General features: G+C 43.2%; 1 protein-coding gene across 7 annotated transcripts in view; it reads right to left on the minus strand.

Annotated features, from left to right (window-relative positions):
• The window catches only part of Rgs22 (regulator of G protein signaling 22), a 98,771-nt gene that overhangs the window by 55,491 nt on the left and 16,950 nt on the right, over positions 1–26,330 (minus strand). For all 7 annotated transcript variants that reach the window (XM_048457326.3, XM_048457327.3, XM_085679110.2 and 4 more), the window contains exons 4-12: positions 17,453–17,674; positions 14,542–14,627; positions 13,738–13,906; positions 12,343–12,472; positions 9,609–10,230; positions 8,081–8,242; positions 6,481–6,655; positions 2,909–3,042; positions 712–826 (exon numbers count right to left, since the gene is read on the minus strand). In XM_048457326.3, coding sequence (XP_048313283.3) covers positions 712–826; positions 2,909–3,042; positions 6,481–6,655; positions 8,081–8,242; positions 9,609–10,230; positions 12,343–12,472; positions 13,738–13,906; positions 14,542–14,627; positions 17,453–17,674 — 1,815 coding nt within the window. The remainder of the gene's footprint in view (positions 1–711; positions 827–2,908; positions 3,043–6,480; positions 6,656–8,080; positions 8,243–9,608; positions 10,231–12,342; positions 12,473–13,737; positions 13,907–14,541; positions 14,628–17,452; positions 17,675–26,330) is intronic.

A 26,330-nucleotide genomic window follows, 5' to 3' on the forward strand; every position in this document is an offset into this window, starting at 1 on the left:
TATTAGGAGGTGTGGCCTTGTTGGAGGACTGTGTCATTTGGAGTAGGCTTTAAAGTATCATATATGCTCAAGCCATGCCCAGTGTCTCAGACCACTTCCTGTTGGCTGCAGGATCAGGATGTAGCTCCTTCTCCACTCTCAGCTCCTTCTCCAGCACTATGTCTGCCTACATGCTGCCATATCCCACCATGATGATAATGGACTAAACCTCTGAAACTGTAAACCAGCCCCATTAAAAGCTTTCCTTTATAAAAGATGTGATGATCATGGTGTCTCTTCACAGCAATAGAAGCCCTGACTGAGACACTCTGCCTTCAAAAAAAAAAATAATAAATTTGAGATTTCCAGAACATGATATCCAGCATTATTTTAGTGGTGGTGGGGGGTTCTCTGTGAGCTTGAGGCCAGCCTGGTCTACAGACAGCCAGGGCTACCAGAGAAACCCTATCTTGAAAAAACAAAAACAAAACAAACAAACAAAAACAAAAAAAAAGAAAGAAAAAAGAGTGATCAAGACCAGTGTAAGACTGAGATGAACGATACTACCAAAAAAAAAAGGGGGGGGAGTGCAGATTTTGCGGGAAAATTCCTTTGCAACTGAAAAACAAAATGTGTTCTTTAGTAGAGAAAAAAATTATAAGTTTTTTTTAATCTAAAATTAGGGAATTGATTAAATGAGGAACATGGCTATTCAGTCCTTGAAACACTTACATTGAGCTCTTCTGTATAAGTATACTTTGTGTCGAGCTGGGGCTTCAGACACTCAGAGATGTCAGTGAAAGATGTCAAACGAACGACCGAGGTACCCTCTGGTAGCCACTTGGACCTAAAGTGTAGACGTGAGAGCCAACTGGTCAGTTAAGAAGTCTGCGTGCTGTCAATCTACGTGGTATCAAAGGACTTCCTCGAAGTGTTGACGACTGGGTAGAAACACAGAATTAACGTCAGATTTAATAGTGACGTACAAATGTGTCCTTCACACGACAGCAAGGGCAAGTGTAGGCAGCACCTGGAAAGTATTTTGAAGGTGAAAATGAGCCAATTAGTACAGATCACCCTTCTAACTCTTTGTTTTGAGAGAAATGTAGTTTGAGATCTGTTATCCCGGCTGCTCGAGAAGCTAAGTAGGAGGTCAGGACCCGTCTGGACTGCCCCATGAGGTCAAGGCAAGCCTGAGGTGGACCGAGAACTTCTCTCAAAATAAAGAGCAAAAACTGCAGGCTTGAAAAGATGGTCCAGTGGTTGAGCGTGTGTGTCTCTTGCTAGGAGACCCAGGTTCGGTCCCCCACACCCCTTTTGTCTTCCAGGATCCTCAGAAGCCTGTTGGTCTCTTCTGGTTCCTTACCAACTCCACCTTTACTGGAAGCTCAGTAGCTCCATTTTCCTCCCGTGCGTTCTGGGCTCCAAACCCTTCCTTCCAGGGTCATAAATATCTAAGAACACTCTAGTGTAGTATTAGACGTTCATTATGGTTACCCTGACCTTTCTAACACATAAATTTTCTGTTGGCAAGGACACGAAGAACCTGGAACCGAATACACATTTGTCTCACTCACCAAGGGAATTTTAAACTCTACATTCAGTCATTTACTACTAATTAAATATGCACCATGTGATGTGCGATGTCCTTCTGTATATGTGCTGCTTTTATTGATTAATGAATAAAGCTGCTTTGGCCTATGCCAGGACAGAATATAGCCAGACTGGAAGAGATAGAGAGAATAGGCGGAGTCAAAGAGACGCCATGTAGCTGCTGAAGGAGAAAGATGCTCCTTCTGGAACCTTGCTAGTAGGCCACAGCCTCATGGCAATACACAGATGAATAGGAATGGGTTAATTTAAGATGTAAGTGTTAGCTAATAAGAATCCTAAGCTAATAGGCCAAACAGTGCTATAATTAATATAGTTTCTGTGTGATTATTTGGGTCAGAGCAGTTGGGAGATGAACGAGCAGCCTCCATTGACAACCATGTGCCACATATTAATTAGATGATTTGCTGGGCCACCCACGCAGGCTTTTCCTATAAGTGCATTGATCACCTATAACTGAATTGATCGCCTATAACTGCATTGATCGTCTCTCTCCTCCAATCTTATTCTTTCTGTTTCTGAGCATGGAATTTACAAAAACTAATGTAAAAGGGTTCTCAAATGAAAAGTTCAACTTCAGTGGAGATAAACACAATTTCTAAAGTCTTCCTGTCCATCAAAAGTGACATAAATCATGTTGGTGACCGCATCATAAAGAACTCACTCTCACTCACACTAGAAAGATCACAAATTGTTACAGCTCCTCACAGAGACAACTGTGTGATGCGTAGAAGAACACATCAGTTCTGAATTGATCTCACACACATGTGTATGAGATACAGGGGCTATGCAGTGTGATGGTAGACCACTTTGTAAATGCGCCGAAAACCAGACCGTATGCACTTAATATTATTAGGTTGCTAACTTTTATTGTTATATGAGTTTTACTTTGGTAAAAATAAGAACAAATGTCAAGTAATGAATTATTAAACAAAAAATCATCCAAAGTTGGTAGCAAAGGATATTTTCAGGGTAAAGAAAAAAATCCCACTGGAAATACAGAAGAATATAAAGAGAGAGACACAGCAGAAAACACACTATGCTCACCTGCGTCAAGGTTCTTATGAGTTCTCAAACTTGAGAAGTGGATTAGAATACAGCCATTTAAATAAGGACTAGAGCTCCTCCTCAGAGGTTAGACGTCTGACTGCAGCTGGACACAGGCACCGTCGTCTTAAACGTGTTAATATCTGGGATTCTTCTAACTTAGCATAGGCAGGTCAATCACAAGCCACTAATACATATTACTGAATCCTAAGAATTCATATTAAAAAACCAATAGAGTAAAGCACTTAACATTCAAAAGAACTGCACCTACTCTTTCTCAAGCCTGTCATCCTTGGAAGGAACGGGGTGCAAGGACTCGCTCCTCCCAGGCTTCTGAGACCCTGTGCTTACTTTTGATAATTTCTTAGGTGATTTAGATCGTTGCAATAAACTGATTTCTTCTCCCTAAAAGCAAAAAGATAATGAAATGGAAAATGCGCGAAAAGAAAACAGATAATAAAGTTCTACATTATCTCAAGCTCGTTCTCTCTAGATTTCAACCCTCACTCTACTGAATATTGTACAACAGAGATGCTTACGCAGGTTTATGGGACAAAGTAAACTCAGAGCAGGTCAGGTGACAAGCGGAGCCAGACACGGGCTAAGTCCTTACTTCCAGGACCATGGAGGTAGACTCCTTCCTGGGAAAGAACTTGGCAACCAGCCCTTCTTCTGGAACAGAATGGGCTTAGGACTCATGTGGGAAAGCACCAGGAGGTGGTGGGGCAGGGAAGTCAAACAAAGAAGCTTGCTTAGCTGTAACAAAGGACCTAGAACTTAACAATACTGCATCTTCCCTTTTAGGGACATTTTATGTTTATGGCTATTTTCCCCATTCTTAACAGTTTCTAATGGCGGCAGAGGAAGAGATGGCTCAACAGTTATGAGCTGCTCTTAACTGACTGCTCTTCCATAGGACCCATGTTCAATTCCCAGCAATCACGTGGTGGCCCGAAACTGTCTGTAATTCCAGTCCCAAGGGATTTGAAGCTCTCTTCTGGCACCTGTGGTCATGCTCATTGTACATAGGCATACATGCAAAACAAAATACCCACACATACAAAAGTAATAAAATGTATTTTTTGTCAATGAAAGTATAAGGTGGACTGTGGACCAAGGGCAGTTGGGAGCTCTCAGGCAGGCTCCAAGACAGACCCTGGAGGAAGAACAGAGAGTGGGGAGGGGGAGGGGTCCCCTAGCAAAAGGGAAGAAGAATCAGCGATGGGAAAGAGAATGAGAGCGGCTCTTCTCTGGTGCTGAGGCAAGAAGGTCACAAGTTCAAGGCCAGCCTGGGCTACACAGAGGGCCTGTAGTTTTCGGTACTAAGCACCTGTTTAATGAGAAACCCTGTAAGAGTCTGAGCTTATAATTAAATATATATTATAAAAATATGGCTAAATTGATAGGAACAGAAAACAGAGCAGTAGCTTTCAGGGTCTGGGGCGGAGGAGGAGGCAGAGTAGTCCCCACGCTATGGAATCATTTTTATTTACTCTTTGGAGGCGAGTTCTCACCATGTAGACCTGGCTGTCCTGGAACTTACAGTGGAGATCAGTCTGGCCTCAAACTCACAGAAATCTGCTTGCCTCTGTCTCTCAAGTGCTGGAATTTAAGGTGTACATCACCATGCCTGGTCCATACATTAGTGTGTGTGTGTGTGTGTGTGTGTGTGTCTGTTAGGTGTGTGCATGCTCTCACAGGTCAGAAGATCCCCTGGAGCTAGAGTTATAGAAAGTTATGAACTGGGTACTGAGAACTGAACTCAGGTCCTCTGAGAGAGCAGCAAGTGCTCTTAACCACTGAGCCATCTCTCCAGCCCTCCTCATTTAAAATTAAATTAAAAAATAGTTTAAGTGTATAAGACATGGGAAAACCTATTAGTAAGTTTTGGATTTTGTTTTTGTGTGTGCGTGTGTGTGCACACACACATCTGAATGTATATGTGTGTGTAGCACACTGGTGTAAGTGCACACAGAGGCCAGAGGAAGGCATCAAATCCCCTGAAACTGGAGTTACAGGTACTGGTAAGCCACTTTACGTAGATGCTGGGAACCAAATCCAGTTCTTCCGCAAGACCAAGTGCCTCACCAATGAGCCATTGTTCCAATCCATGAGTTCAAGTCTTCAAGCTTGAACTTTGTTACTTGACAGACAGCCATAAAAGGTCAGAGACATGGCTCAGTAGGTAGGGGTGCTTTCTGTCAAGCCTGAAAGCTTGAGTTGGGTCCCAGGGACCTATATAGGGGAAGGAAAGAATCAACTCCCAAGTTGTCCTCTGACGCCCCCCCCCCACCGTGCTCTGAGGCATTGCTCTCTCTCTCTCTCTCTCTCTCTCTCTCTCTCTCTCTCTCTCTCTCTCTCTCTCTCTCAAAACAAACAAATGCAATTTTAAGAAGAGACAGAGTAATTGTGGTGAAAACTAACAAGCCGCAATAAAACAAGAGGAACTGCTTCATGTGAGTGTGTTGATGCTTATGTATTGGGTGTATCCGTGTGCCAAATTTGCAGAACTACATGCTAAGAAGACCATGTTTTACTGGCTCTAAAAGTTCTCCTGCTCAGAGCATTTTCTGCCAAGGAGTGACATTCTGGCTGTAGAACAGTCTTGGGGCAGTTTTGTACGACTATGTCCAATAACAGAATATTCTGTGATACCCTTAAGGCAGTGGAGATGAGTGGCCTTTAACACCGAGGTGGATGCATCGGTGACAGAATACATCAAGGTGCTCTCTATTTCCTTCAGTTGCTGTCTCTTTTCAGACTTTCCCTCATCTTTTTGGTTTTGATGTCCTGTTTTCAGCCTGTCTACTCAATTCCTGTTGTATTTACTGAGTGACTGTTCTATACTAGGCTGTTGTAAGGATATGGACTCAACCCAGAGAATTCCCTTCTGTTCTGGAAGGAGGTGGTAAGAGGCAATAAATAGGTGATTCATGGGCTGTAAACACAATAAAGCAAGGCAGGGCAAAGGGCACAGATAACGGTGGATGATGCTGTACGATTCTGTGTGTGAGCGCTTATGTGGAAGACAGCCTCTCTCATTGAGGGCTGAGCTGCCATCTAAAGGATGTGAGCGGAAAGATGCATGGCCGCAAGGGAGAGGCGCATGGCCGTGAGAGGCGCATCAAGCATGGGAACAGAAAGTGCCAAGCCGTGTGCTTTCACTCGATGCTCAACCACAAGCAAAGGAAGCAATGTGACTGGGTTGTAGTAAACTAGAGAAGGATGTGGGGACGTGAGGGGCGGGGCTAGCAGGGACCTGCAGAGTTGTGCACAGTTTTCATGTTTTATTCTAAGCTGAAGAGGAGGCCGCTAGAGAACTTCCAGCAGACAAGTGAGTGGTGCAGTTGTTCAAATTAGAAGGGTTTCTCTGCTTGATGAGCACACAGGGCCTTCCCTCTTTCTTGCCCATAACAGTGGCTGCCCTGGTCACTTTCTCATTCCTCTAATAAATCATGCAAATAAAGGCAACCCAAGGGAGAAAGGGTATAATGCGTCTCACAGCTCCAGAGTGGTTTACTTTGTCATGAGGAAGGCATGGTGGTGGGAACAGGGAGCTGGGTGTTCCCTGTACCTACGTTCAGGAAGTAGAGTGTGAACGGAGATGGGGCCTGGCCAATAAGGCTTCAGGACCCAGCCCCAGTGACCCATTTCCTCTAACATGGCCCCATCTCTAAAGGTTCCACAACCTTCCCAAACAGTGCCAACTGGGGACAGAGTCTCAAACATGTACGCCTAAAGGGTTTAGCTCATGTTCAAACCACAGCAAGGACAAACACCCGAGGACAGACAGACATTAGCTGTGCAGTTGATAAAGAGCAGCTCCCGCGCTGGGCACCCTACCTGGACCTTGGGGACCTGGGGAATGCAAGACTTTGGTCTTAACGGCAGGAGGGTTGCCATCTGTGGGAAAGGGTCAACATCCTTCCTGGGTTTTTCTTGGCGGAGGCGCCAGAATTTCAGTTCCGCACTAGCATTTTTTGTTGATAATGAATGAGTTACACAAAATCTTGGTGCCCTGTTTATTGAAGAAAAAAAAAACCTTAAGATTTATATGTTAAGATGGAACTATAATAAATCTCAGAACTAAAAGCATACAAACGACATAATTCATCATCGTGATTATCAATCCTTTCTGTCACTTTCTATTTCTTTTTCTATTGATTCACCTTAAAAGTATTTTTCTATGCCAGACAGTGGTGGTGCACGCCTTTAACCCAGGCTCAGGAGGCACAGGCAGGCAGATCTCTGTGATTTCGAGCCCAGCCTGGTCTACAGAGCAAGTTCCAGGACAGGCTCCAAAGCTGCAGAAAACCCTGTCTCAAAAAACCAAAACCAAACAAACAAACAAAAGAACAAACTATGTTACTTCATTATACTTCATTCTCTAATAGAAAAAGATAATATATATTAGAAAAACCATAATATTAAAATTATTATCTGCTTGATAAGAAAAAGAAATACATAAAAGAATTAAGAAATTTAAAAATAATAAAATATGTTGTGGTAGTTTATAGCAGTCCTGTATTTATAATATCAAATAAAAATTGCTCAAATTAGCACTAAAAATATATGAACATTTTGCTAGGATTTTGTTGTTTTTTTTTTATTTGTTTGTTTGTTTATTTGTTTTGAGCCAAGGTCCTTTTATATATCCCTGACTGTTTTGGAAGCCAATCTTCATCAAAATATCACAAAAATGGTCCCTAGGCCACTTACTAATTAATATTCTTTTCCCCTGAATCCTCTTGAGTCAGGCCATCATAATTTACATTGCTCTCAGCATCACTTTCTTCCACGCTCCTGCTAGTATGGCTCCTTAAGCTCTGCTTAAAGCATTCAACTGCTTTCCTAATCCATATTCCACCAACAAGGAGCATGGTCACAGCAACCCCACTCCTGGTACCAACTTCTGTCTTAGTCACTGTTCTGTTGCTGTGAAGAGACTCCATGCCCACAGCAACTTTTACAGAAGAAAGCATTTAAAGGGAGCTTGCTTACAGTGCCAGAGGTTAGTCATTTTCATCACGACAGGGAGCATATGACAAGCATGGGGCTGGAGCAGAAACTGAGAGCTACATCCTGGTCCACGGGCCAAGAAAAAAAAACAGAGACTGGCCCTGGTATTTTGAAACCTCAAAGTCCACCCTCCAGTAACATACTTCCTCCAACAAGGCAACACCTTCTGATCCTTTATAATCCTTTCGAATAGTTCCACCCCCTGGCGACCAAGCATTTGGATATATGAACCTAGGGGGGCCATTCTTATTCAAACCACCACACCAAGCATCTGAAAGATAAATGCTTTTCAAAGAAAAGCAAAGGTAAACTGGTCACTTTAACTTTCCATAGTTACATAACCACCACGAGACAAAAAAAATTATTTGTATCCAGCCTAAGAAAAGCAAAGGAAAATAACTCTGATCCACATTATTTTCCTTACCAATACAGAAGCAGGGGTTTGATGACCTCGACCTGAATGTTTCTCAAATGTTCTTCTGTCCACCGGGACCCGTGGAGCAGCTTAAACTTGGAGAGAATTTCTCTGGAAAGGAAGCGCTCCCCGCTGCTCACAAGGTAGCACTTCTTCATTTTCTCAAGATGTCTTAGAGGAAACACAGTTATACACAGGTCAACACATTGTTCAACTTCTCAAACGTGGATGTTTCAGACAAGTAATAAATACCTCCAGACCAACTCTCATTACAGAGTACTAAAGGGTTTATAGACATAAATTATTTTCAAGGGTGTTTGCTTTTCTCAATAAGCTGGATGGCCTTGTGAAACTGTGCACACCAAATCTCCAAAAAAAATTTTTACCTATAATAGTTAAAAAAAAAAAAAGGCAGAGAAAAATCAGCAGCAAGGGAGTGCCAGAAATCCTTCTCCAGGAGACACGGTGGGGTTAGAGCAGTGAAGACATCAGAAGCTAAGGTGTCATGGGGGGAGAGGAAGGGGACATTAACCAAGGACAGTCTCCTCCATAAATTGTAAAATGTAAAGAAAAAGATTACCTCTGGAACTGTTGCTTTTAGGTTACTAGATGTGGGTAATTCATTATAGAGACAACAGAAGTTCATAGTATTGATCCTGAAAATCCCAATGTTTCTTGTATATGATTCTCCTGATATGTCTTACAAATATGGATCAAGGCAGGTTAGAGAATCAACCATTTGCTGAGCCCTAATCAAAGCATAAGCTCTGTGACCCAAATTCTACTCTAATAGCCCAGTCACTGGCGGATCTCCACCAAGGCCTACAGAAGAAACGCAGTCTATGGTGCTTCAGATTAGATCAGGAGCTACAGACGTAAAACTGTCTTAGAGCCGATCCTGTGAAGAGGGACACTCACAGCAGTCTGAAGCAGAGCTGAGCCCCATCACACCTCAGGAGAGACAGACAGCTTTGTGGCATCTGACCAGAGACCACGGGATGTGTCAGCCAGGCAGCCTACCGGGACGAGAGGCCCCATACTGGCATCCATAGCTGCCTAATATGAGTGTGGTCATATAGCTGATAAATTACTTTTTATATAAATTTTTTATAAGAGTATAACACTATAAAAAGTGTAATTTTACAGTAGATCTGGAATTTATGGAAAGAAACATTATTCAAACCCAAATAACTATTATTGATATGTTTTATTTACTTATTATTTATTTATTTATGTATTTGCTTATTAGCTTTACTTTTTATTTGATGTGTCTTGAGTTTTTGGCTTGCATGTATGTATGTGCCCCCACAAATAGGCTACCTCTTCAGCCCTGGTATCTTCAAGCTATGAAATCAGAAAACTTGCAATATCAAAAATCTATTATAAAATAAACATCATTGATTTTATCCCTCCCGGTGCATAAACCACATTCTAATATTTAATGTTTGTGCTTGAATAACTCAAACAAATATTCTATAATTTTTAATTTAATTTTTAGTTTAATTTTTAAACTATTGGAAAATAGAGATGGAAGTACCTTTGATGTCTCCCAGGGTCCTTAAGAACTTTCAGTCTCTCTATGTCCATCCACAGCCACCAGTATTTTTCTCCCAATGTTCCCTTTAGAAACTTCTTAAATCTTTCAAATTCCCTTCTGTTGCCAATGTCATAGGTTCTGTGAGGTATACACCAGTCGGCCCTGCCCTCCGGCCCCACGCTCTCGCTCTTTGAACTTAAGCTTACTTTTTCCAGTTTCTCTTCTGAGATTTCCTTTGTTGCTTCAGGCTGGGGTGAGTTTACCGTCTTCTTGCGGGACGTGGGCTCCACTTTATCAAACACCACCTGGGTTACGCTGTAGAAGTTGATGTAGCCGGGGGTGTTGCTGAAGGACTGGCCTGTGATGTGCTTGATGGCTTCTATCAGGATGAAGACGATATAGGAGTTGAGAAATTCTTCAAATGATGAGAAATGCACGGTCATGTGCCTGCCCTGTTCATCTTTCCTTTCAAGGTATATTCTCAGAAGAGCTTGGGAAGGTGTATCTTTTATTGATATGGACCCTTCTTCTTCTTCTTCTTCCATCTCAGGAATTATTTCAGTGGCTTTAATTGGGCTCTTTATTGTCCTGGGGTGAACTCCATCATCGAAGATTAAATTCTCTGTATTAAATTATAGAAGGCTAATAGGTTAGATAACGACCCAACTCTTCCACTGCCAGGTAGGTGCTGTAGAAAATGGCAAATCACACAGACCAGGACTTCAGAGGGATTCTCAAGCCTCGCTAGGAGGCCGAGAGGAAAAAACTGCCAATAGGAATTAAATCTGCCTTTGTGTAAATGTACTAAATATTTATTAAAAGGGTTTAATAACTATCAGACATGTAATCCTTATCATTAAAGTGACAAAATAGTACAGGGACTTATAAAAGATTACCTCCTTCCCCCCCAAAATATAGCTTTAGTTCTTAATTTCCTCTTTCAGAATTTGAGGAAATATGGAGGTTTCACATGTCAGTCTGCCCTCCGGACTCCACAGCTCGGGGGGTCATCAGTGTGCCAGCTCTCAGTGTCCACTTTCTGTGACCAGACTTGAAATCTCCATGGCTAGAAACATTTCATTATAACTTTGTATTGAAAATGAATATAACAACTCCCCCCCCCTCCAAGTCTGTACACCTGCAAAGGGAAGCAGGGCTGGGCAGAGAGCAAGTGGGGCCTTCCTGCCCAGTGCCCTTCGGGCAGCCTTTCTGTCCACTGTCCTGTGCTCTAGGGTTCCTCTTCAATGTGTGGAGAAAGGCCAGGAAGCACACAGAAACCTAGATCCTTTCAACCAGGAGGGGTTGTTGATTTTCGGTCAGTTAGTGCACCGAGGTCTACCTTCTCCAGGTGCTACATACACATCGCAGAGAGGTTAGAGCAAACAGCTACAGGTTTCCTGGATTCTCAGGAATCATGTCTGGAACTTCCCCCTTAACCATATCTTAATTGGTAACTCCCATTTCATGGCTATTTCTTTCAATTTTTATGAAAAATTGGTATCACCCACAAAACTCCCCATGGCAGAACTGATCTGTTTTCCAAGGAGAGAAATTGTCTAAACTGAGAAGTAGAAGGAAAATTCAATTTCCATTGATTATTATTTCCATTTGGTTGTTGTTGTTCGAGACACAATCTTCTTGCCCTAGCTTCTTGAGGACTGGAATTCTAGTATTTCCAACAGTCCCAGAACATTTGCTTTCAGTTCAGAAATCTTATGCCTACTTTATTGCAAAGACTTGGTAGGAGGACTCTATAAAGTGCTGTGGGACAACAGTCTTGTACCCTGTAAAGCTTTGTCCGTTGTACAGGTTTAATAAAATGCTGATTGGCCAGTAGCCAGGCAGGAAACATAGGCAGGGCAATGAGGCAGGAAGAATAGGTGGGGCAACCAAAACAGGAGGATTCTGGGAAAAGAAAAGACTCAGTCTGCAGTCATCACAGAGGAAGCAAGAAGAGAATGCCTCACTGATAAAAGGTACCAAGCTACATGGCTAACATAGACAAGAATTATGGGCTAATTTAAGATGTAAGAATTAGTTATTAAGAAGCCTGAGTTAATAGGCCAATCAGTTTATAATTAATATAGACCTCTGTGCATTTCTTTGGGACTAAACAGCTATGGGACCTGTCAGGACAGCAGCTCCCACCAACACCTATAGAAAGAGCTATAGAGATAAAGATAAGGCAATCCCTGGCTGACTACAGAAGGTGTGCCGGGCTCTGGGGTGGGATTCTCTACACTATACAAGGTGTGCTAGGCTCTGGGGTGAAATTCTCTACACATTTATTATATATATTAGCCTAAGCTGACAGGTGAGAAGAAGCAAGATTCCAAGTGGAATAACTCAGAAAAAAGACCATGCAGCTAAGAGCTAGGCTTGCTCAGGAAGGCCCGCCATGCCAGCACAGTGGAGGTGGAGGCGAGAGGGATCACTGTGATCACAAAGCCAGCCCTAGATAGAGAGCAAGTCTGCAATTAGCCTGGACTGCACAATGTGACCCTGTCTCTATCGGCCTTCAGTTCCCACTGCCTCTGTTTTATCATATTTACTTCAGACTCCCTTTCAAAAGCACCAGCAAACAATAACAAAAGCCAAACCAACAAACAACAACCCAACAAAACCCACTAGGAAGTGGAAGGGAGGCAGGGACTGTGTGGTGAGCTTCTCTCCCCACCTCTGAACTGCAGGATGCAGCAGACAGCGGACTCTGAAGGGCCTTGTCTTTGCTTACCAGACACAGAAGAAAGAGTTGGTGATGCAATTTTGTGGTGGGGTACATAGCAGGGCAGCGAAAAGGTCGTTACTGTTTGCTGGCATTGCTTTGCTAGAGTAAACCAATCTTTCGTTTGAGTATAAGAGGCCTAGAAAGAAAGAGACATTAATGTAACATAATCTTAATAGCATTCTGCCATTCAAAACAATGAAAAATAATCCCTATAATGCAATTTATGGATTATAGTGTATGAGGGAAAATACTTTATTAAAGAAAAATTGTGCTAAAGCCTCAGTAGATAAGAGAGTGGAGGTTGGAGAGGTAGCTCCACAGTGAAGGGCCCTTGCTGTTCTGACAGAGACCCAATTCGGTTCCTAGAACATGGAGTGGCTCACAACAACCCACAGCTCCCCCTCCAAGGCAAACATGCAGGCAGACAACGTGCATATGCACAGGAATAAAAAACTTGGAGTGAGAATGGGAAAAGAATAAATTTCAATTCACTCTTTTTCATATCAGGTGGTGACAGGCAAAAGTCTGTGCCTGCTGCCTACACCCCTGTCCTGACGCCCACCTCACCCCTGTCCCGACGCCCACCTCACCCCTCTGTCCCGACGCCCACCTCACCCCTCTGTCCCGGCACCCACCTCACCCCACCTCACCACTCTCTGTCCTGACGCCCACCTCACCCCTCTGTCCCCACGCCCACCTCACCCCTCTGTCCCGGCACCCACCTCACCCCACCTCACCACTCTCTGTCCTGATGCCCACCTCACCCCTCTCTGTCCTGATGCCCACCCCACCCCTGTCCCGACGCCCACCTCACCCCTCTCTGTCCTGACACCCACATCACAAATGATTGGCAATTTTTGACAAAGAATAATAGGGCACATGGGCCACCTGCTTCAGATTTCATGTAGATTTGGGTATATTGCAAGAGGAAAGACCTGGTAATTGGAGAAAAAAATAAAATACAAATTATCCCTATATTTGGACAATCTATATATGTGGACAATCTAAAAGGACAACTGATTCTAGTTTGTATCTTTTTAACCATTCACAACGACTCCATGCTTAAGCAATAACAGAAGGGAAATTTGTCTGATAAAATAGTAATGCATTTTTACAACTAAGTATCATCTTAACAATGCTTAACATCCTTATTGACTTGCTATAACAACAAATTCAGAATAGAATGTGCATGGACTACGATAGGGAGCACGCATCTCAATCTCAATTGCTGCTTCACAGACGTCAGGAAAGTCCATTTGATTTGCATTTCTGCATATCAAACAAGTCAGCATAAACCCATAAGAAACCTCACTCTGCTTGGGGCGGGGGCTTTAAATCAATCTCTCTTGATTTGAAACAAAAGGTTTCATTGGTGCTGAGTCTTGAAAACCCTCATCTTACCTGGCCAAGAGAAATGTAGAACTTTTTCATAATCGTGAGATTGTCCTCTTCGTCGGTAGGCGGAGGTGGAGTGGGCGGTTTTCTCAGGATCCAGGGTGAGAAGCTTGTTCCCACTATGAAGTTCATGCCTGTACTGCTCCATGTTGCTTGCGAGATCAGTTTGGCTAACCTGTGTTGCAGAAGTCACAAACTTACTCACAGAAGTACTCCGTTTTCATTCGTATTTTATTTAAAACTATTATTCTAAACAAAGTTAAAATTTTAGTAAAATTTTACAGTTTAGAGGGGAATCCTCAGCCCCACACAGATGTTCTGTGTTTTTAAAAACATTTTCAAAGATCTATTTATCTTTATACTTGCCTGCCTGTGTGACCATGTCACACGTACATGCCTGGTGCCCATGGAGTTCATGTGAGGGCATCCAGTTCCCTGGACCTGGAGTCAGGGATGGTTGTGAACCACCATGTGGGTGCTGGGAACCAAACTCATGCCCTCTGCAAGAACAAGTGCTCTTAGCTGCTAAGACTTCTCTCTAGTTCCCCACATTCTGTTTTCAAGGTCACACTAACATCCCTTTGTGTTTACATAAACACCACTGTGAGTGACAGCTAAGTCTAAAAAATGATCAAAGACATACAACTGTGAAATTTCTTTAGAAAAGCTCTGTGATTTTTGCCAATGTTTTTTTTTTAATCACTCCTATTTCTAAAGCAGATAGGATCCAAATGCCAACTGATATAAAAAATAACTTTATATGAAGCAAACAGGCATTTAGAAAAGCACAGGCCGATGGCAGCATGATACCTGTATTCAAAGTAGCAATCACTTTCCAGAAATGCCGGAAGTCTCTTCCTTTTGATCCACTTAATACCTTGTTCGCGGTTGAGGCACTATTAAGAGAAAATTAAGAAAAAGTCATCTTCAGGCTGCCATTGCCACAGTTTGTAGGGTGCTTGCCTAGAATGCATGAAGACCTGGGTTTAATCCCAGCACAGGCCTGAGCCTGGTGGTGCAAGCCTGTAGTCACAGGCGTGAGCATGGTGGTGCATTGCTCTAGTCACAGGCGTGAGTGTGGTGGTACAAGCGTGTAGTCACAGGCGTGAGCGTGGTGGTACAAGCCTGTAGTCCACCACAGGCGGGTCAGCAGTTCATGGCTATGATGTTTCTTCTTTACTTTGGGTCTCAGTTAACCCTTTTCTTTCTTGTTTCCCATGGTAGAAGATAGATCACTGGCAGCAATGCTTGGTATTTCTATTTTCTATTACATATTTCCTATTACTTAACTACATAAATTTCATTCTAGTGCTAATTTAGCTACATCCCAAATTGTGATGGTTTACTTTAGTTTCTTATTTTCTTTGAGACTTACTTTTTGACTTATGGGTTATATTGCTCAATTATTTAAGTATTTGGAGATTTTTCCATATTCTTTTGTTACTAACCTAGGGTTTAATTCAGAGTTGATCAATAATAAATTTCACATATTTTTATTATTATAGTTTACTTTAATGTCAGAATAACATCAATTTTGATAACCACTCTAAGTGTAATCTGAATGAACATGAACTTTGGTTTTGTGGGGTGAGTTGTCTACAGGCACCAACAGATTGAGTCTACAGGTACCAACAGGCTGAGTCTACAGGCACCAACAGGTTGAGTCTACAGGCACCAACAGGCTGAGTCCACAGGCACCAACAGGCTGAGTCCACAGGCACCAACAGGAGGAGTCTACAGGCACCAACAGGCAGAGTCTACAGGCACCAACAGGCTGAGTCTACAGGCATCAACGGGTTGAGTCTACAGGCATCAACGGGTTGAGTCTACAGGCATCAACGGGTTGACTTCATTGCAAGTGAGAGAGAGAAATGCCATGTTCTTAGGATCCACCATTTCTATGGTTACTAAAAGCAATGTTTTAATCTCAGGTGTTCTCTGTGGTTTGTTGGCTATTTTCTCTTTATGTCTGATTAGCACTTATCATGAATTCCAATGTTCATGCACACACATTAAAACTGGCTGTGTTTTCTATGAACTACATTGTATCTCTGTTTAATAGCCTTCTTTATCCTTAGCAGGAGTCCTTGTTCTGAAGTCTACTTTGATACTAATATAATCGCCCTAGCTTTCTTTTAATTAGTAATTATATGGCATATACTTTCTTACTTCTAATATATTTATTTTATACTTAAGGTTGGTTTCTTTTAGACAGCAAATAATTGAGTCTTCTTTTCCTAGTCCTATCTGACTCTTTTAATTAGGATGGCTAAGCTACATAGATTTAATATAATTAGTGATGTGTTACTAATTATTGTTGTTACTAAATATTTGCATACCCAGTTAGAAAAGTTTTAGTTAAAAATTTATATAATTCAATTTTTCTGATCCACCTTCAAAACAATGCTTTAATGTAATTCTTATTAGCATTTACTATGATAGAAGTTAAAAGAGAAATATATCTAAATTTAGTAGCCAGAGAATTGGAGTAGAAGTGTCTGAAGTTACGAGCAAATGTATTTTTCAGTCTACTTCTCCCTAATTCTAAAATAGCAGTTTAAAATAATTGTTGGTCACTGATCCACACAGCACACCGTGGCTGTGGTGGACCCAAGGTCATCATGTCACCTTTCCACGGGAACACAGCTCGTGGGTTAGCCACATAGAGGTTTGCTGGCCTAAAGCGAACAGGACAGAAACTGGCAGCTAAGAACAGAATTTGAAGCCAGGGAGGTCAGAGTCACAGGATGATGTGGGATTCCCCTCTGTATGCTGTGAATATGTTTTTATGACCATTTGGTTAATAAAAGAGTTGCCTTGGGCCTATGGCAGGGTAGAATATAGCCAGGTGGAAAATCTGAACAAAGATATATAGAAAGAGAGTAGGCAGAGTCAGAGAGATGCCATGTAGCCGCCACAGGAGACAGACTTCGGAAAGAACCTTTCCAGTAGGCCACAATGTGGCAATACACAGATTAATAGTAAAGGGTCAATTTAAGATATAAGAGTTAGCCAGAAATACGCCTAAGTTATTGACCAAGCAGTGTTGTAATTAATACTGTTTCTGTGTGACTATTTCAGGTCTGGGTGGCTGGGAATGAACAAGCAGCCTCCGCCTACAACAGGGTGTACCTTGGTGCTTCAAAGCCATCTCAGTTCCCAACTGTGAATAGAATTGGTAAACAAACAAACAAACAAACAAACAAAACCAGAGGAAATGAGCGTCCTTTATACACACATTTCCTAGAAAGAAATTAAACAATAAAAATATGCATATTTAATATATAAATGTACTTGACATTTTATATAGTCAAGGCAAATCACATGATCATTCTTATATTGCTTGACAAAAATCAAAAAAACTGCTAAATGGTCCATTTTATGTGAAGAGATGACATTCCATGTAAGCACAACACACAAATAAATCTGATTGGACTTCAGAAACTTTGCGTCAATTCACCAAGTGCTTCATTTATTTTTATTTTCTGCTTATGACTGTTTTGCCTATATGATGTATGTATGTGTGCCATGTGCACACCTGGGGCCATAGGGGCCACAAGAGGGCACTGGGTTCCCTGGAACTGGAGCTCAAGACTGGGTGTGGGGAATCAGGGCCAGGTACTTTGGAAGAGCAGCAAGTGCCCCTAACTGCTGAGCCGTCTCTCTGGCTGACCAAATGCTTCCTTGATCTTAGAAGACAGACTCAAGCATCCTGGCTCACCATGATGGTGTAGCTGACACTAATGGTCTCGTCTTCCCTGGGGACACTCTTTTGGAAAGGTTTGGCATCACTTTTTCCTTTCCTTATGACATCATAGATGGGATTTCGTGGTTGCTGATTTTGCAGAATTCTTTTCAGTTGCTTTTCCAGAAGCTGTGGTGCATTGTTGATCACTTCAAAAACTCCATAGTCCACATTAAATCTAATCGCCTCTGAGAAGGTCTGTAATAAAAGTACGAAAATTTTTAAAATTTAAAATACAGAAGCGTATTGCCTCTAGAGGGACCTGATGTCATATATTCATCTTCCCAATCATTATCTCCCTTCCCTTTCTGAGTCTTGGAAACCCCTCAACCAGATGGCAGTGGGTCCACTGAAGGCCAGGGTGTGCTATTTGGGTGCTCTTACCTCTGTGATGCTAGAGAAGTAGAGAAAATAGCACACCTGACTTCTCGGAGCAGTTACCCTCACAGGAGGTGGTGGGTTACTGGGTGAGAATGAAGGAGGGAAAAGAAAGTAACAATCCTATTGTCTTTCAGCCCCAGGAGGCATGAAAGCCAGCGATTTCTCTTTCCCAAAAGGGCTAATTAACTGCAAGCTGTTCTTCACTGAAGACCCTATCAGCACCACTCTTCACAGAGCTACCGGAAAGTGAAAGAGCCCGACTTTCTAAGCTCCTCTCAGCAGCGCTGAAGGTTTCCAACTTTAAAGAAGGGCAGTTAATGCGCAATTACCAGAAGTCCTGAGTTGGAATGTTAGCTTGTCAGCAAACAGCTCTCTGACTTTGGACAAACCGTTAAAGATTTTTAGGTCCTTTATTTCCAGAAGAATTAATGGTACATTGACTATATCATTTCTAATTTTGTCCTTTAAATCTAGGATCAGGTCCCTTGTCCAGGCTATTCGTTTATTTAAGAGAACCATCGTGAATTGACCACTCACTTATGTAATTTACAGATGCTTAGGCAAGTGGTAGATGGCTCTAAGTGCCCCTGTAGAGCGCTGCTGTATAGACCACAGCTATGACTGTAAGTGCCCCTATAGAGTGCTACTGTATAGACTACAGCGATAATGTAATAATAAGTTGTAGGGTATCTTTGTAAGCTTTAAGCTAAAAATATTTATGTCACAAGGTATCACATTTCAAGAGTCCAGAATGTTGCTCATTCTAAGGTATTTAATGAATGGAAACAGACTTAAGACACAGTCAGTCTGCAATCTAAACCGGTTTAGAACTCGACTCCAGCATGCCAAGTTTAACTCAGTAAGCATAAACAATCCAGAAATTGCATATAAGGTTCCTTTAATAACCACATTTTATTCGTGATCTATTACATTTGTCTTCTGAATAAAGGTCAAACAGATACCATGGGCCTAACAAAAATACTTCCCTTGATGTGGTATCCCTGGACAAGTCTGTAATACCAGAGACAAGATTTATCTGATTAAGGGAAGGAGATGGACTAAATGTGGCAGGGACGGACATCACACTTGCGGGGTCAGGGAGATGAAGCCCTTAACAAGAAGGGCCATCTGGGAAAAGTGTCTTCTAGCCCTGGTGGTTTTGCAACAGGAGAGTCTGTTTGTCCTGTGCCTGTTTCCCTTTCTTTTTTTCTATTTCCACCTTGAGATATAGCAGCCAGATGAACATAAAGATAGGATAAATCGAAAGTAAAGGGTGCCAATTAGCTCAATAGAGAAAGAAAAATTCCTACTAATGAAATAAAAGTGCTCAAACAACCGTGAGGCTCTGAGTCCATGTGTAACTAGTGCTCAGTACGACTAGAAAGATGTAACTGGCAGAAACAACAGAAGAAAAGAACGGCTCCCTGCTGGCCTGCTGGGGACCTTCCCTGTCTGTGGTGAGCACCTCAGTGCTCTGACCAGTGCTTCAGTCCCTGGGCAGCCGTTTATGGGCAGTTAAGGGCTGGCCCACGGAGTCGGAGCTATGAAGGGAAAGCTGAGTCACACAAACAAGCCCTGCGGGTTCCAAAGATGCACTCTGTCCTTCGCCATACTGCCTCACATGTGAGAAAACTGGGGTGTGTGACACCCTCTCTGTACCATTAGGTAGTGGTGGTATCCCTGTGACGTCAGCGGAGCTTCAAGGGCACCAGGGTGGTTTTTAATGCCTAGGTTCTTATTTTCTCTGGTCTTACTAATAAAGGAGCAAATGCACAAAGAAACATCACATCTAGAGTAGAATTGTCTTGGAATAACTCTAGGTAGGATAGGACAGAACAGAACAGAACAGAACAGAATAGAACAGTGTAATGGACAAAAGAGGTCAGACTTATGGTTAAAAAAAAAAAAAAGCAGAAGGACCAGATTGGGGGAGCGGGGACCAGATTGGGGCAGGGGGTTGCATCTCACTTTCAGAACAACGGTTTTATGTTCATGTTCTGAGAAATCGGAGGATGGCAACAGGGTAACTATGGGAGCAGAGTAGATCCTTTCAGTTCCTCGGTAGCAGTCTGGAGGGGGTGTGTCTCCTTGCCTGAGAACAGCCATCACTATACTCTGGGGAGACAAGGTGTCACTGCCATCAAGAGCATGTTTGGTGTGGTGGTTATTGGCCTCTGTATAAAGCAAACCCGAAGCTAAGGAAAGTTAAAAGTACTCTGTGGTATAACAGCAAGTGTCCCCGTGTGCTTGCCACAGAACTCAGCAGCAATGACTGAAACACCAGGGGATTTCAGTCAGGGCTCGTGGTGAATGACGCAGCTCACTCAGAAGCATCCTAATTCCCCGAGGTGCACAACCTACAAAACTGAAGATCAGTTTCTCCAGACTCCCTATTCTTAAAGTTTGAAAAATGGCTTAGGTCATGCTGTTTATAGGCACTTACAAAACTAGTTGGATTCTGAACCAAGTTAAAAGGTAAAAGGTGCATTCATTATAGGTCTCAGTTTGGGGCCACCCTGGTCTATAGAACTAATTTCAGGACAGCCAGGACTACACAGAGAAACCCTGTATCAAAAATCAAAAATAATAAATATAGTAAAATAAAATGAGAGGAAATGATCAAAAAAAAAGTAGAGGGCAGGAGTGGCTGTGCACATCTGTAGAAACTGAGCAAGGGAGACTGAGGCAAGAGGAGTCAGAGTTCAAGGCCAGCCTGGTCTATGTATTGAACAGCAGGTTAGCCAGGGCTGCATAATGAGACCCCGTTTCAAACAGAAATGCACAATACGTTAAACTATTCCTGAGCTGGGCACAGTGTCATGTGCCTGAAGCTCCAGGCATTGGGGGTCGGGGGGAACTGAGGCAGAACTGCTTGAGCCCAAGTTCAACAGTAAACCATACCAGCCTGGATCACACAGAGATCCTGTGTGCACAAACCACGCCAAACCAGCCTGGATAGCACAGAGACCTTGCCTCAGAAACATTGAAATGTTGATACTTTGGAGCGTCTAAAGCCGAGTATGGCAGTGCAAGCATTTAGTCCTAAAATGGGAAGCTGAGGTAGAGAGAGTAGCAGGCCTAGGTCACCTTCGGCTACATAGTGAGTTCAAGTACACCCTGGGCTATGACGAGAGCCAGGCTGAAAAATACAGAACAAGTTACTTCAGGCTTAATCATCTCTGCCAAGGGTAATGTTTTTCTGCTGAAAAGCTATGTGCTAGATTAGATCTCAGAGGTCCTTAATAGCACTATGATTCCAAAATGATAAAACAGTGAATAACGAATTTAAATACTTCCCCCATTAGTTTGTTTCAACAATATCAAAAATTGTAAATGTCCAAGTGTCAATTATGGGCCTAAGCCTAGAGATGCAGACGCATTGCTTCTTCCTTTGAAGGAACAAGTACATAAAAATTCATTGTTTTCCTATGATAAAGTCAGCAAAGCATGTACTTGCATAAAACCCATGTAAATGCAAATGCCAGTAGGGAGATATGTCCACAGACACAGGGGACCAATGCTAGGACGTCATGTCTGGTCTAGTTAGTGTGCTTGACAATAGACTTGGCTAAACTAGAAACCCTGTAGGAAAGAACAGGCAGAATGGTTCAACTCGAGAAACTCTGGGCAACTACTTTGCTTTCCTGAGCTAAAAGGGGATTTTAACTAGATAATTTAAAGGTGCCTTCCATGTTCAATACTCTATTTGCTTATGATTGCCTCTCCAGGAGAAATGAGTCCGTATCTGTCTTATTAGGATTATCATTGGTCTAACAGAACACATTGACCAAAAGCAAGTTGGGAAGATGATTATTCAGCTTACACTTCCACATCACTGTTCATCACTGAAGGAAGTCAGGACAGGAACTCAAAGGAGGCAGGTCCCTGGAGGCAGGAGCTGATGCAGAGGCCATGGAGGAGTGCTGCTTAGTGGCTTGCTCACCATGGCTTGCTCAACCTGCTTTCTTATAGAACCAGGACCACCAGCCCAGGGATGGCACCACCCACAATGGCTTGTACCCTCCCTCGTCAATCACTAATTAAGAAAATGTCCTACAGCTGGATCTTATGGAGGCATTTTCTCAACTGAGGCTTCCCCTTTTCAGATCACAGTGGCCAAGTCGACAGTTCCTCTAGTGGGTTGTTCATTTACATGGTACTGACTCTTCGGGGAGTGACATATTACTATATCGAGAAAGCATGCACCTCCAAGCCCAACTGAAATGAGGCTCAGAGCACGCATAACCTAAGAGGAAAGATATGTGAAGACACATAGACACAGGACCCAAGTCAAGCAAGGCTAGCCCTGCAGAGGGGTCCTTGACCGCACGCTACTGGGCAATGCTGTCATCAGCACTGTTTCAGCTGGACACAGCCAGTTTCCCGTCAGCATGGACATGAGTTGCTGTCTCCAAGGCTACTGGCCAGGTGAAGCTGTAGACCCGTGTATAACGCTCCTGTTGCACAGAATACTCAAGTGCAACGATGGAATTGCCCTTCCATGATGGGACAATGACACGTTAGGGAACGGCAGATTCTTACTTTTTACCTCAAACCTCTCTAGGAGACACGTTCATGGAATGGTACAACACACAGAAAATCACCTTCTGTCTTGAAACCACCTTTGCTCTGTGTACAAGCATGATTGTCTCAATCTGTGTAACAGCATGTGTGTTTCAGCATCACGTTAACATAAAGAGCACAAGAGAAGCATCGTGCTGCATGCAGAGACTCACTGAGCTGTCTTCAGGGAGTTAAGGAAGAGGTGCAGAAAGTGGAACGCTCAAGTTGGGCCTTAGAGAATGAACTGGCCGTCATCGGAGAGACAGAAAAGAGAAAGACTTCATCAGAGGGCAGAGCCAGTGCACCAAGATACAGGGGCACAAAGGGACAGGCCAGCTTAGGCAGACCACAAGCAGTGAGGAGTGTAGGACATAAACCTGGAGGGAAGGGAGAAGCCCGGTCCATCAAGGACCTGCCACTTCACGCTGCACTTCACAGTGGAAGTGCTCCACGGTGCACAGCGGTACCTGCAGCTCCCACTTCACGCTGCACTTCACAGTGGAAGTGCTCCACGGTGCACAGCGGTACCTGCAGCTCCCACTTCACGCTGCACTTCACAGTGGAAGTGCTCCACGGTGCACAGCGGTACCTGCAGCTCCCACTTCACGCTGCACTTCACAGTGGAAGTGCTCCACGGTGCACAGCGGTACCTGCAGTGGCTTGACCAGCTGCATGAGCTTCTCTTAGGACCTTTGAGAAACACCACTTCTCAGGCCCCTCCCTAGAGCCTGGACCTCTCAGCTCTGTAAAGCCCATAAGCAGCTCCAAAGTTCCTCGAGTCTGAGAACTTCGCTTTAGATGGACAGGGTCTGCTGAAGATCTTTCAGCTGAAGTGGGCAGGATCTGGGCTCTGACAAACTCAGAGGCCACATGTGCCCGCTCCCTTCTGCCGACACTCCAGTGCAATCACATGCATGGTGGCGCTGCCCACCTATGTTCTGCACATGAAAGAAAGAGCCTCAAGCCTTCAGTACAACCCATATTTGGCAAGCCGTCTTTTTCCCCATTTCTAGACTTATCTACGAAACTACTAAAGTGAATTCAGAAATAACAGTAAAAGACACGGAGAGTGGGGGACACGGAAGTGAAGGACGCAGAAAGTGCTTTCGGGCAAAAGCTGACTAGACTGATTTTGACAACACACAGCTTTCAATCCAACACAGAAAGCCTTCAGCTTGTGCCTGAGACCCAGACGAGCTGCTACAGACCGCCACTTTTCTGACTTAGTTTTCTCATTTTGAGACTGTCATTTTCTGAACAGTCTAAACTGGATTGACCTGGAGGTGCTGAGAGCTAGCTTTGTGGGGTTAGCCGTCCATGTGTGAGAAATATTTTCACAGAAAAAGCAAGTGCATGGAAATATTTTTTTACCACAATAAATTGCTGGTTCCACATTTCTCTGGAAAGAAGAGGGGAGGAGAAGAAAACCTGTGAAAAATTAGGGATGTGCTCACATCGCCAGCCCAGCACCACTGACACTCACGGGTGCCAAATTATTTAGCTGAACAGTATTTAAATTAAAAACTAATGACTGGGTTAATTTAATACATGTCCATCTCTGTTCCAACTCTGTCTCTAGTGAGTGAGCTCCAAAGCTGTGTTTCAGGGGCAGCGGATAAAAACCATCTGACTACCAATAACAACTTCTATTGACATTTTAGATGCTGAACTATAAATCTGACTTCTATTGGCATTTTAGCTAACAAACTGAGTTGCAGTAAGTAGTCAACAATGAGCGGCAGTAGGTAACCCAACGGTTTTATGTTGGAGCTACGGCTTTATCACAACGCCCGTTGGTATAACCCGGAACTCAACCGTCACCTGGAGTCCCACAAACATTGCCTTTGTAAACCAATCTCTGAGTGTTTAAACGTTGGCAAGGGAAGACCCAAGCCTCCATCTCTTCTCAGCCCACTCATCTCTCAGATTTATATTCTTTCTCTAGCCCTGCACCCACCAATCCTTCCAGCATATAACTCTTTCATAAAGCTGCAAGAAATTATAATAGTTTACAGATTTAAAAAAAAAAAGTGTGGAGAATCAGGCCAAAAAAAGTTATGGTAAAATTCCAAAAGTGCATAGCTAAGCGTGGTCTGGCAAACATATGACATACCTATCCTTGCAAGGAGGGTATAGAGTGGGCCACCCCTTCAGCTTCTGCAAACCATAAATGTCACAAGCATTTGAAACCACCCACAGAGGACCAACCTACATCTATGTGGGCTCATCCACTCCATCCCACAACAGTCACTGAGCATAAAACACACAAAACAAAACCAAAGGAAAAATGTTTTCACACTAGAGCACAGAAGACAACCTAATGAGCAAACACTTGTCCATAAAGAGCTGACAGGAACAAAAAAAAATCCTCCCAGACACCAAATGAAAACAATATCTGAAAGTGAACTTGGCTCGAGAACAAACAGAGTGAAGTTATGAAGGCTGAGCTCTGGAAAGTGCCAGGATCATGTACAACACAGGCAACTGTCCTGGATTTCCCTCGTCAACAGCAACATGGGGCAGGCTACCAGCCATGGGCTCTGGATCTCACGCTGGGTCCCCAGAGTGTGATGGAGTAATGGGAGGAAGGAGAGAAGCCAAAGGCTGACTCGTAGGCCCACACTTGCCTTGGGTTTGTCCCTTCAAAGGTGGGGTGGCATCTCAGAGGGGCTGGAAGTCTGGCTCGACCTAAGGCCCATGTGAGAATGTGACAGCCATGTTCTCAGGCTTAGACTGCGGCTGTGTGTAATGAGATAAGGTGGTGAGAGAGGAAGGGAAGTGAGAGGATAGATTAGAAGGATTCTCTGTTTCAGAGATTTTATATGGAAGATGGAGAGATGAAAAAGGAATGATCCTTAAGGAGTTTGGGGAGATGCAGGAGAGGCCTGGTTTGCCCAGCAAATAAGCAGGAAATGAGGAGTCAACATTTTTCATTTGAATAACCCCAGTCTCCCACCATCGTCAGCAGACAGATGATAAATTAATAGATTAGATAGATAGATAGATAGATAGATGAATAGATAGATAGATAGATAGATGGATGGATGGATGGATGGATGGATGGATAGATAGATAGATAGATGGATGAATGGATAGATAGATAGATAGATAGATAGATAGATAGATAGATAGATAGATAGATGGATGGATGGATGGATGGATGGATGGATGGATGGATGGATGGACGGACGGACGGACGGACAGACAGACAGACAGACAGACAGATAGATAGATACAAACACTCTTTTTCTATACAATAAGAGCGTGGGATAAGATTCCTTCTACTTTCATCAATATTATGATTTTTCTAATATCTTTCATAGAAATTGTCTTAAGGGAAAATTTAACGGATAAAACTCTCTCTCTCCTCCCTTCACCCCTTGCCCTCTTCCAACAGAACCTTCTCATTTCCCAGCCTCCACCTGAATACCGCCACACACACGATTGCCACCTCCCAAGTCAGCCATCCTATTGCTTGCAGACTAGATTCTCATAAATGGGGTACTGCCCTGCCTCTGGGTTCACAGAGCGTGAGCCCATTTCCCTTGATTAGATCTCTGATATTTGAAAGAGCGACCCCAGTCCACCCTTGCCGTCCTGCCAGGTCAAACATCACATGTCTCTCAACCCTTTCTCATCTGACCATGGTTTCCTGCGTGTTCACGGGCTGAGTCTCCCTGAGACTGGCTTGGCAAAGCAACTCTTAACATATGGGACCAAGATCACAACACAATATTCCAAGTGTGGTCTAACAATTCAGCCTTTTCCAAAGAAACACCCGAGTGCCTTCTATGGTTCAGACTAATATTTTTCTTGATCTGAACTACACTTCGGTTAATGTACCCTAAAACACATTAGTGTTGTTTGTTTTACTTCATTTATGCATCAGAAAAAGCATGAGGTTGCAGCC

This window comes from Myodes glareolus, chromosome 19 (genome assembly GCF_982192425.1).
Source record: "Myodes glareolus chromosome 19, mMyoGla1.1, whole genome shotgun sequence".
In the NCBI taxonomy this organism is placed as follows: Eukaryota; Metazoa; Chordata; class Mammalia; order Rodentia; family Cricetidae; genus Myodes; species Myodes glareolus.